This window comes from Dermacentor variabilis, chromosome 2 (assembly GCF_050947875.1).
Source record: "Dermacentor variabilis isolate Ectoservices chromosome 2, ASM5094787v1, whole genome shotgun sequence".
NCBI lineage: Eukaryota > Metazoa > Arthropoda > Arachnida > Ixodida > Ixodidae > Dermacentor > Dermacentor variabilis.
In genome coordinates this window covers 85,033,067-85,045,929 of record NC_134569.1, presented here as the reverse complement: position 1 = coordinate 85,045,929, position 12,863 = coordinate 85,033,067, and the positions used below count along the sequence as shown (strand labels likewise).

General features: G+C 42.4%; 1 protein-coding gene across 7 annotated transcripts in view; it reads right to left on the bottom strand.

The window, feature by feature from the left end:
- Positions 1-12,863, bottom strand: part of LOC142572217 (uncharacterized) — a 108,864-nt gene that overhangs the window by 38,273 nt on the left and 57,728 nt on the right. For all 7 annotated transcript variants that reach the window (XM_075681175.1, XM_075681173.1, XM_075681169.1 and 4 more), the window contains exons 10-13: positions 11,054-11,183; positions 5,657-5,763; positions 5,315-5,568; positions 1,505-1,625 (exon numbers count right to left, since the gene is read on the bottom strand). In XM_075681175.1, coding sequence (XP_075537290.1) covers positions 1,505-1,625; positions 5,315-5,568; positions 5,657-5,763; positions 11,054-11,183 — 612 coding nt within the window. The remainder of the gene's footprint in view (positions 1-1,504; positions 1,626-5,314; positions 5,569-5,656; positions 5,764-11,053; positions 11,184-12,863) is intronic.

Sequence of the window (12,863 nt, the reverse complement as noted above, 5' to 3'; positions counted from 1 at the left end):
GTTATCTTCCCTACTCATTACATGTCCTGCCCATGCCCATTTCTTTTTTCTGATTTCAACTAAGATGTCATTAACTTGCGTTTGTTCGCTCACCCAATCTGCTCTTATCCCTTAATGGTACACCTATCATTCTTTTTTCTATAGCTTGTTGCGTCGTCCTCAATTTAAGTAGAACCCTTTTCGAAAGCCTCCAGGTTTCTGCCCCATACGTACGTACTGGTACAGCTGTTATACACTTTTCTCTTGAGGGATAAAGGCAACCTGCTGTTCATGATCTGAGAATGCCTGCCAAACGCACCCCAGCTCATTCTTATTCTTCTGATTATTTCAGTCTCATGATCTGGATCCGCAGTCACTATCTGTCCTAAGTAGATGTATTCCCTTACCTCTTCCAGTGCCTCGCTACTTATCGTAAACTGCTGTTCTCTTCCGAGACTGTTGAGACTGTTGTTGAGACTGGCTGAATATTAAATTGATAATATAACATAAAACATCAGATATGAGATGAGCAACTAGTTTTATGTTACTAGGATGAATATTATCAAGACCGGCACTGGTTACTTTCAGCGTGCAAATGACATCAAGAACCTCGTGGGGAGTTGTAGGGTAAAGAAAAGATGAATGCGGCACATGATTCAGTGACAAAGGACGGCTCCTGATGACTGGTTTGTCCGGGAAAAAGGCATCACTGAACGCTCTTGCTATCTCAAATGGTTGATCATACGTAATGTGATCGTTTGTGATGGTATCGATAAATGAGAGTTGTTCATTTCTGCGCAAAAAGGAATTTAAAACTTGCCACTTTTGTCTTGAGTTGCTGCCAGACTGACCAAGTTTGTGCTCATGGTAGCTCTTCCTTGCATTCTTTATTTTGCTGTTGAGTGCGTTGAACAATTTTTTGTATCGTGCAGAGAGGGCAACATTAAAAGGTTCCTGCACGCAGTATGCATGCAGTATGCGCACCAGTATGCGCACCACTTTCTTCGCTATCCTCGCTTTGGCGTGATTTGTCACCGCCTGCCTTGAGTCACACAGCACCGCGTGGCAGTCACGGTCGGCGATGGCCAGCCCTATGGCCACCTTCTCTGCTTGCTCTGTCTTGGAGTCTGAGTGAGCTATGTTTATTTTGCCGACTTATGGTCAAGCGCCTAAAAGAAAAATTGTGTGGCACGCTTTGACAATAGGAATGGCACTAGACAACCGGTGTTGTGAACTAAGCTCACGGGCCAAGCAAATTTTTATTTGAAATTGTAGAAAATGAAGGTAAGAGAGGGATGGTAGCCTTTTCAGCATTAGGATGACGAAGGGCGGGTAAAGCTTAATGTTTTTTTGTGCTGAGCGTGAGGGAGGGCAGATAGTTTTTTATAGGTGAGGACAAAGGTGGAGAAAGGGCAGTCAAATTTTTTCACGTGAGGGTGAGGTGAGTATGGTACTTGCATCATGAGAATGAGGGAGGAAAAGAAAAAAATGAGGGCATTTGCCCACTTATGATGTCAACACAAACCTTGTTGGCAAATGTCCTGGCCAAGTGAACAACCAGGGAAAGGTCCATGCCATGGTTTCCAATTGCCCGAATGACTTCAAGCCCTCTTTGCAGTATGCGCCTGACGTCAGCCATCTCGCTCCTGCACAAAAGGCAGTCAATGAAACAGAAATGTGGCAGCCACTTACATTCAGTCAGGCATGACAGGTGCCATAGAGCAAACTTGGAAGACTTCCATTGAGAGTGCCGTTATCATTACCACAGTCTGCCACAGTGCGCCAAAAATGAAACCAAAATCGAAACTGACAGCATGGAAACCTGAACCATTTGGCAAATGGACACATGTTAAGGCTCCTCTGCAACTATGGATGATTTTTCTAGGAATGAGAAGTTGCCAACACATCGAGCTCTTGATATTGGAAGTACTATGCTTACTAGGGGTGTGTGAAATTTGAATCTTTCAAATAAACACAAAATTGTTCTTGCTATTTCGGTTATATTAGAAAACTCATTATCTGAAATTATTGAATATTCAATTTTGTTTGACAATAAGGTAAAACACTTATTGGAGTCTTGAGGGAGAGAAATCGGTGCAAGTGAGGACTGCTACAACTGATCCTACTGCAGCAGAACCGCAATTGGTTGTGCAGAGGCACCGTTTCCAGAGTGAACACAAAGGGCTGATAACTTCTGCTCAATAATTCCCAATCATTAAACAAGAATGCCTCACATTCAGGCTACTGATATACAGTGGAACCTTGTTATTTGAAACTCCAAGGCGACTGAAAAATTATAAGACAGCCCCTTTGAATATTGTGCTCAATGATGTGAACAGTACAGCATGCAATACAGTTGCCGACCAGTAATTCAGAATCGACGGGGCTGCCTAAAATTACAAATTAAAAGGAGTCCAAAATATTGAATTCACCAGAAAATAAGTCTTCATTTCAAAAACTGACAGAAAAGCTGGTCAACACATTGCTGCACACATATATATATACGCTTTCATGCGACCAGATCAGTCTGTATCATGACCACTGTCATGGTTGTCACCACAGATGGGCAATAGTATGATCTCCAAATTCACCAAACCTCCATTCCCTTTCCTATATACTACCATCGTCATGGGGTGCCATATATATAAAGCAATTGTTTCTAATTTGCAAGCTCGGCTGTTAACAGGACATCCAGTTGCGAAGGGCATTATATGAATGCATAAATTACATAAATAGGCCTCAATCTTTTACCGGGCTTCACACAAACTTTACATGCTAATTTGTTGAAAAACTAAATGATATGATATAGGTAATTGAATATCCAAAAGCCATTTGTATTAAATTCTCAAATTCAACTTGATTTGAAAATTTTATTATTGAAATACACTTAATATTTACATAAGTATAATGCTAGCATGAATATAAAAGCAATAGAAGGTATTTTGAAAGTAACAAAATTATGGCAGAACTAATCTCGCAATCACTGTCAATGGTAATGCAATTAGCGTTCAAGCAATGTGGCGACAGACCATACTACTGAAGTCACGCTTATTTCAAATCTGTAGTGGTCATTCTGAGACTTCAGTTGCTTCGGCAATATGTAACATACACTGTCGCCAGTACCAGCCCACTTAGCTATGGCATTCACTTGCCAAGGTCGCCCATGAGCATGATAACATGACGACGAAGGAGTGACAAATAAGGAATGACATTGAACAAACGACAAAGGTGGTATGATGACGACAGCATGATGATAATGAGATGACGATTCTTGAAATGCTGACAATAATATCATGACAACTAGATGACAAAGCCAGAATGGCAAATGTAACAGCGCTAACACATGGTTGCATGTGTTAGCACTGTTACATTTGTCAAATAAAGTATGCACCAACCCACCCAGAAAAGAAGTGTTAAAGCTGGAATGATGATGGCACGACCACGGCAGCATGATGACGACGAAATGACAATGATTGCATCATCACAAAGATGCAATGATGAAGATGAGATGACAGTAGCAGCATAATCCTGTTAGAATTATGTTGATGACGACAAAGGCGTAATGACAACAGCATGACGATGACAGTGTGGCACCAACTGGATGACAAAGCTGTAATGACGATCACGACCGCAACACTACGACGGTATGGCAACAAATGCCCTACAATGACATAACAACGGTATGAAGACAAAGGGATGACAACAAGCAGATGATGATGATTGCATGATGACAAATGTACGTCAACAACTGAAAGTCACGATGGCGTGACAAAGACGGCATGACGAGAGTCGTATGGTGAAATAGAGTAACGATGATGGTACGACCAAGACGGCATCACAATGACGGTGTGATGACAATGACATGACGAGAGTCAGATGACAAAGCTGGAATGTTAACAATGCAACAGTCAGGAGATCACGACCACAAGCACATACCTAGTAGCCGAAGCTATTAGACAACTTGGCCACTTGGTCAGCACAAGATGCATGAAGACGACAACGGCATGACAAGAGTCAGGTTACAAAGCTGGAACGACCCCGACAGCATCAAAATCACAACCACTAGCACATATCTAATGGCCCAAGCTGAGAGACAACTTTAGCGCCTTTGTCAGCGTAAGATGCTACATAGATGGATGATAAAACGTCCGGAGTAGGCAAAAAATGCTAATTGCATTTAAATAAATAGTAATAGTATTATGAATGTGATAGAAACTAATAATGTGTAATGCAGACATTACTACTAGCTAATACTGTAGAATGATGGGCTATTTGCTACAGCAATGCGTACCCTCAAGGGAACAGCTGCGCATCTGAAAAATCCTACACTGTGATGTCATGATATAGGCTCACCCATCATGCTGCTGCACTGGCTAAAACTAAGCTCTCCCTGATAAGATTTGCTCTCATACTGCAGCTGAACTGCTCCATGCCACTGCTCCAATTCTCTTTTGCTGAGCTAAGTTAAGCTCTCGCCATCTGCAGAAACGCCTCTCCTGTCATAGCACAATTCTTTCCAACAATGTTCAGTTGCATGGTGGTTCAGCACACTGTACATATAAGTGCAAAAGTTAGAAAAGGCATGTGTGTGCATGTGTGTGGAAGGGGGGGGGGAGGTGACTGACTTAGTTTATGCAAGGCAAGTATTATTTGGCTAATCTCACAATATCTGGATTCACTTAAACGGGATACAGTGCTTTTGCATTACACTTTGTTTGGTAACGCTATGTATATACATCTGGCGATGTGTCGTTCCTTTCATTACTATCATTATGAGAATGCATAAGACATTATAACCTATCAATTGTTTCTAATTTATGAGCTACTCAATTGACTGAATGTCCAGTTGTGAACAGCAATAACTGTATCAAATTATGCATATAAGACTTTGTTCTTCCCTCCTCCCAACGCCTCAAAAGGAGACCACATAACTTTTCTATTTTACCTGGTTTAGACATTAGCATATAATTGTTATCCAATCTGATATTGGAAGGTCTCAAACATTCATGCTGATTTGATTTTAAAATTTAGCTATTCAAACACCACTATTTATTAGCAACAGGTATGCGCATAATTATAAACAGCAGTAAATCCATACACTGTTCTACAAACCCTGTTACCTGTATCAGTGCTGGTCTAGTGCTTTCTCTAGAATAACACTCAATCCCAACGAATAGCAGAAAGTGGCAAAACAGTATTAAAAATTGCTAATGCAGATGGGCAATGTTTTTAACAGTTCTGAAGTCTGTACATTGAAAAATACTAAAAGGACTTCCTAACAAATAAATCCCTTGAAGCCCCGGCCATGCCTTGGTCACAGTGACAGCACACTCACCTGCAACTGCTGGCATACATGTGGTATGCGGCACTCCACCAGTCGGCCTGAGAACCCGTGCACAGCTGCACTCCAACATGAGGTGGAAGTGCCAAGGGCCCTTGGCCGCGATGAAAGGCTTTGCGACCCAATGCCTGACTCGCGCAATAACAAGCTGCTTCCAGAAATGCTTGCATGTCCACTTGGCTCAACGTTTCGGCGGCCCCAGATGTGAATGAACACGGCTTCAATGGAAGCCTCTCAAACACTTGCAGCTGCAGCGAAGAAGTGCCACGTGGCTCAGTGATCACTGCCCTGTATGCAAGAAGGGTGAAATGTGCTTGGCTACACAGCCCGGCTCACCTCGAAGCACTGCTCGGTGACCACATGCTTCTTGTCCTGCAGAGAACTCCACTGGAGCGCCAGCCAGGTCAGGTGGTCAAGGGATGAAGGGTGCAGCCACTGAGACTCTGCGGATGAGTCAGTTCAAAACAATGTTTCAATTTGGCCCTACACAAAAGTCAAAATAGTCATTCCATTGCAAACATATTACTCAGGGAGGTGACACTTGATCTTTTGGAGCAGATTTTGAAGCAAAATAATTATCGTTTTGCAGCAAAGACAATAATAAGTTGAAGCAACCAATGATGCTTTTGTAGCACACAGCCTACACTGCTTCACTTTACACAGAAAAGAAATTTGCTGGTGAATGCAACAAACAGCGTGAAAACTCAAAACTGCTTGCATTTATTACCCACCAGGTCTACCAAGTTGACATTTCCAAATTCCCCGAGTTTTCCAGGTTTTCCCTGAGCACCTTTGCAAAATTCCCTGAATGAGCCAGAACTTTGTTTTATGTCAAGACGGGCTTACACCATTTTGCCCGATGCTGTCACTCTCTAGTAAGCATGTTGAAAAAAAAGAAGATTTAATCCAGTTAGAATAGTAAGGAGTAATTTCTATTTTATTTAAAGAGGGAACAGAAAGAAGGTGATAGTAAAATGCACAGCGTCAAAAATGGTAAAACCCATTCCAAATCAAGTTGAACATTTTCAAATACGAATGAAAAGGAGATGCATACAGAAGTAAATATTTTCGAGTATGAGCTATTTCTATCAACTGATAGCAAGCTCATCGGTATGAGGCCTGAACTTTGTCACAACTAAGATTCTCTCTCCGCAGCCGGGAAGTCAACCTCAACTGTCCTGACATACTCTCAGCTCGTACACAATATCTCAGTGTTGAGTTTCACTGCTTTGAAGAATTTATTTTGGTTTGGATGAGGGACAGCTACATCTCGGCATCAGTCAACACCTAGTTTTCTTGAGCTCAAGCTCCTTCAAACAGGCGGCGGCACGCTTCCTTTCTTGTTAATTCCTCAGTGCATCGGTCCTTTCTGTTCTCATCTTCCTTACACCATGTGTTCGCCCCATGGATCACTTGAAGCATCCTCTTGATCAGTTGTACAGTCAATGTCCCTTTTTTTTCAGACTCCCTAGGGGCTGCGAAAACATACGAAAAATCGGGGTCCAAAAAAAAAATATGCATGTCTTTAACTTTTTTGTTACCATGCATATTAAAATCGATCCCCGGTGATCAATACTTTAGATCGCCGATTTCAACATGTTGGAGCCATTTTATCCACTTAAGGCGATCAGTTAGTACAGGCACTGAACTTTCGTAATCAGTTAAAATTTTCACGCTCCGGTAACATATGATTTTTGACGGACCTTTTTGCAAACGAATGCGCATATGTTGCAGCGAAAAGGGGCATGGCCGTCACCTTCTGCCGCGCTTCAGAAAAAATCATTTCGCTCACGATTACACTGCACTAGCACCAAAATTTTGTAATAAATGACTCCCAGTAAGTTAAGAATTAAATTATATTGCCGGATTTGCCATCCGACAGTGCTGAGTGGTGATAATTAACGGAAAATGACGCCAGCTGTTCACTAGTGAGCTTTGGTTTGGAGTCCAAGTTGTTTTAATCCACCAAAGTGTATTTCTGAAGGTTCGCCGGATGTCTAGCATGTGAACCTGGCATTTTCAACCAGTTTCCAAGAGTATCGGTTTCACTCCTCTTGTAAAATCCAGGCAAAGGGCACTGCCGGTGCCACTGCGCAGTTATTGAAAGTGGCTCCCACGGCGTCATCCCGCACAGCTGTGCTGCGAGAAAAGCGTCATGCTCGAAACTATGCTGCACCCGCACTTCAATTTAGTAATGAGGACTCGAGTTATGATTCCGAAGACAACAGCAAAGCAGATTCAAGCTCTGACAGCGGCAATGTTTTGAGTCAGCATGGGACTTTCGCAACTGTTCACCGGCGAGTTTTCGTTACGGCCTTGAGCAGTCTCCTTCCTTGTGCGCACTTATTTGCCAATCTTGCACGACCTGAGAGTTCTCCTGATTATCTTCAGGGTGTATAGTTCACTTGGTTATGATGTGCTGCCATCGGCAGCAAAGAAACTTCCATTCACGCCAAGACGGCCACCCGTAGCACATCTCGGCCCAGCACTGCGAATCAGCACAAGACAGTTTGCAACGGCGTACGATTTATTTCTACTCTTCTCTTCGGAAGTCATAAAGACAATCTGCAAAAATGCAAACAGATATGCTTGGATGCATAATCTTGTAGTTGCCCAGCTACGCTGAGAGCGATTGGCCTTGGAAGAGGTGCATGACTCTAGACGAACTGGTGAAGTGCATTCCCTGGATTTCTCATTGGACCATCCTCAGAAGATGCCAAAAAGATGGAACTGCAAAATGTGTTACGAGGACCGCAAAGATTAACAAAATCCAGACATTTTGTGGGGAAAATGCGGAGTGCACCTATGCTTCACAAAATCCAGGAATTGCTTCACCGCATGCCATGAGTGATGAACTGGTCTTAGTTTCTGTTTTTTTTTTTGTCCGAAGAATGGCAGTGTACTGAGCATTTATTTTTTCAGACACTGTTCCTCGGTTATTTATCTTATAAATGTATATTCGGAATTTCCTTTGATACTAATGTTTTAGCAGATATTGTTTTTTTATTGTTTGTATCAACTGGCAGCAAAAATCGTGCTTTCTAGAATTTTTATGCTTTACCTTAAAGAATATTTTTTTGGCAACGTATGTTATTGGAAAGAGAATTTCATCTTGCACAACAAGGTATGCTTCAATGTGTGCTGGAATATTATTTGTAGTGGTAAATATTTTTTTTCCGAGACTTATAAAAAACTATTATTTTCTCGCGGTAACAAAAGAGTTAAGGGCTCATATTGCCACAGGCACGTCCGAAAAAGTTCTTAAGGCCTGCCAGTACACTTATTAGGCATATTGGTACTCGTACTGTGACAGAAGGTGGGGGTGCACGCGTGTGTAATTTAGAAATACATACTGTGTCTCGTGACAATTACCCCTACCTATGCTTTTTATGCTTTACCGCGCAACATTTTTCTATTGAGGAGAAGCGAACTTTCGGAGACTGGCATTGCGCAATGCGCTGTGCTTTACAGCACTGACTCCGCCTTTGTAATCCTCGCGATTGTCTTCGAAGCTCGCAAAGGAGGAGGAGGAAGTAAACTTTATTGCTCTAGAAAGAGTAATTCAGCGGTCAGGCCGGATGTCTTCATCTTCTATTGGTTGACGACAGGCCGAATGTCATCAACCAATAGAAGATGAATAGTCGCATTACTGCATTAAGCATTAACACGACTTTCGTTCCATTTCAAGAAAATTACAGCTAATTTTCCCTAATAGAAGCACAAATTAGCTGTTTTCTCTGAGTATTTCCAGACAATTCAAATCCCCTGAGAATTCCCAGTTTTACTGGCTGGTAGACACCCTGCCCACAATCACACATGATTGTGGTGTAACAGAATACAAACTCAGCACACAAAAGTGTTAAAGGACAAGGCTAATTTATCCATGAAATTTCCTACTAAAATTACTGAAGGTAACTCTGGACCTACGGTCAGCTACCATTGCAATGATGGTTAGTACATGGCTTTGTATGATTTTTGTGCCTGTGGCTACACATGTTCTTGGTGCTTCATTTATTCCGCTTTACCTGCCTTTGCTGGCATAAATTTACAAGCAATCGTATTTTTCGAAATGCATAAAGAGAATAAGACTTCACATGTGCACAATCATTGCCAATAATTGCATTCATAGCACATTTGTTGAATGTGAATAATGTTAAATATGAATACAGCTGAACCACAATATGCCGAAAAGCGTGGTGATGCAAAATAGTTCGAGATAGCCAGAATTCGATACATAAAATCACGTAAAAAATGCGTAAAAAACTTTTGCAAATCCCTCCATGAACCGAGGGCGTGATCAGGAATCATTGTTTGATGTTCGGAGCATGCGTTCGGTTGTGCAGCGTGCAAATGGCCAAGGCCGCACCGACTTTGTAAGCCAGGAGAGGGCAGTCGATTCAGCCTAGGCTGCACAGACTTAAGTCAGCCGCACGAAGTCAGCGCAACCTATGCCAATTGCACGCTGCGCAACTGAATGTGTGCTCCGAACAACGATCCCCGATCGCGCCCCAATCGTGGCCCAGTAAATTCCCACTTGAAGCTTCGCACAAAGTATTTATGAATTTATTTGGCTGAAAGTACTCCATCAGTATAGCCTGCTTCTTATTGGCAGCCACGTGCTTAAACACGGAGTCCTCAACATAGTCTAAACGATCCACAAGCAATAGGGGGGCGCCGCAGTAGCGGCATAGACGGGCCAAAGCAGCAACACCCTAGCTTGAAGTCGGGAGCGGGGCAACATCATCACTTGCGAGATCAACCTAGGCAGCATCTTATTTGCCTGATATTTCTGCTGTGATCTCCACATCTGTCAATCGAATTATTCTAAACTATCAGAAACAAAGTATTAAGTGGCGTCTGCTAAGGCGTCTGTGAGTGAGCCTAGCGAGCGTGCGCTGTCGCGCGTCCTTGTGGATGCCAACCGCCAGTCCTCGCGAGGCACGGCAGGTGCAGGGCGTGGCACCGAGGAGGAGTCAGTGCGGCAAATGCAATGCATCGCTGACGTTGTCGAACTTAACAAGCCGCCGCGTATGTAAGCTGCTACGTGCCCTCGATGTGATCGATGCGTGCAGCTATAGTGCGTAGCAGTTGGAAACACCTATCACGCCACCGCGATCTTCAAGGGCATTGCGGGAAAGTTCACCACCAGTCAACAGAGCGCACGTGGTCTGGGGTGACAGAGTTTGATATATCCATTTTACGTTCGACCCGGTTCAAAATAAAAAAACAAAAATGTGTGCGATTTTCTAGGTAATATAGAAAGAGTTCAATATACGCAATAATTCTATATATCCATGTTCGATATATAGAAATTTGACTGTATTGTTGGCTATTGTTGAATATATTGTTAAATATTGTTGAATATGATCAATTCACAAAGTAGTTTGAAGTGAGAAGAACAAACTTGAGGCAGATCTATGTACTACTAACCATGCTAGCTGAGCTGCCATGCTTGCAGCTTCTGTGGAAACTATGCCAGATTTACCTCTAGCTATTTCTGTGGGAAAATATGATGCTCTTGACTGCCTCGTCTCATTGTACGACACTTTGCCCTGAACATGCTTCCACTGCACTAAACGTAAGTGTTCAAATCAAGTGATATTTATAGACTTAGAGCTTTGAATAAAGTAACAATCCGAATAATATGCTTCTTTTATGTGAGGTGCTAACTGTACATCCCAGATGAACACACTAATGCATAGCTATAACCCTGGGCCAGTATGTAACACTTACCTTGATCATGTTTATAAAGAGCTGCAGGTGAAGGAAATTCAGTAGTACAATTGGTAAAAGTTGTGTCCTGGAGGAACCATGAAGTATTGCCTTTTTCACCAAAAATGCTCCTGTAAATCCTGTTTCGAACCTGAGCACACAAAGAGCAAGAAAGCAATTTAAAAAAAAACATGAGCAGCCATTGTTACTACTGTTACTGAAGAACTAGCAGATAAAGATGGCAACATCTTACATGGGACAGCCTAGCACTGAGGGTGGACAGCTGAAATCTTACAACTTTCTATGAAGAGATAACATTTGGGTAATTTTGCACCATGTAACAGTCAGCAAGAAATATGCAATTTCATCTACAGTGCAAAGCAGCAACAGCAATAGCTTACATAACTGCAGAGATTCGAGAAACTGTGAATAGTCCCTTCTTTTCCTCAGTTACGTTCCTTGCTTAAATCGAGTCACTGCCGTACATGCATGGCAGCAGAATCAATTTTCAAATGATCAAACAGGTACAACAGCAACCACATTTTTGAAAGAATGTACCATTCTGGAATTAAAAGTCACCTAGCATCTCCCTAGAGGTGCTGCTTAGAGCACAGGTAATTTTTTCAGGCCTGGGCCCATGCTCAAAAGTGCCCATGTGTTAGCCCACCCAAGCCTGGCCCGCCCAAGCCCGGCCCTGTTCGACTCATTAGCTTTTGATCAAAAAACAACTGTCGAGTACTCTGTTACTGTCAAAATACTGGCCGTACACATACATAATATTATTGGGCACGAAAACACAAATGCGCAATAGACAGAGAAAGAAATACGGAGGGAGAAGCTGGACGCTACCCCCGAGAGGGTCACAACACCTGCCTACTCTTTAGGAAGGAGGATACTATAGGAAAAGAAGTTGAGAATTATTTGCAAGAGGCAGATTTCACATGTATAAATGACTTGATGCAAACACGCGACCTTGATGCGCTGTTCTGCTGGTAGTCACCTGGTGCATGCTCTGGTGCCTGTTTTTTGTGCAAGTGCACCCATTTCTGTGACTGTGGAAAAATGTAAGGACCAGAGGGCTCGAAAGATTTATGAGGCGTTCCATATATGTGTGCCAAGGAATCTGTGTTAGCACCCCATCCATAGGATTACTACATAGTGAATTGCTTACTTATCATAGTAAAACAAGTGTCATGCTAGCCATGTACCCTTTTTGCAGTTGCGGGAGCAACACGCATGCAAATTTATCTGTTTTTCCTCCTTTCACCTCTTACTTGGATGGCAGTTAGTAGTGCTCTATCTTATTGCCTTCTGTCCTTCCCTATGAATTTTGTGCAGGATAAGGCTTTTCATTGACAAAAGATGTTGGGATGACAAAAACTGTATAAGGACTATGGCATGTCAAAAATGGCATGATGATGACGGTGTGTTGAGAATTACATCTTGAAGCTGGAATGATGAATATCAAATGACCATGACAGTATCACGACAACGGTATGACAATAAATGCACGACAATGACTGTATGATGATAATGATGCTATAACGACAATGGCATGACAATGACAGCATAATCACAACTGAATGAGGACAACGTAATTAGGAGGGAATGACGGACAAGAAATGATGTCGATAGAATGAAGAAGGCACTATGATGATGGTGGCATGACGTCAAATTTACGACGTTTCTGAAATTATGATGATAGTACAACAGCGTTACGAGAAGGCATGACTACGAGATGGCTAATGACTGTATGATGATAATGGAAGCACATCATCAGGCTATCTCATCCACCGCTTTACTATCGCAATAAGGCGGTGAAAAACAATTC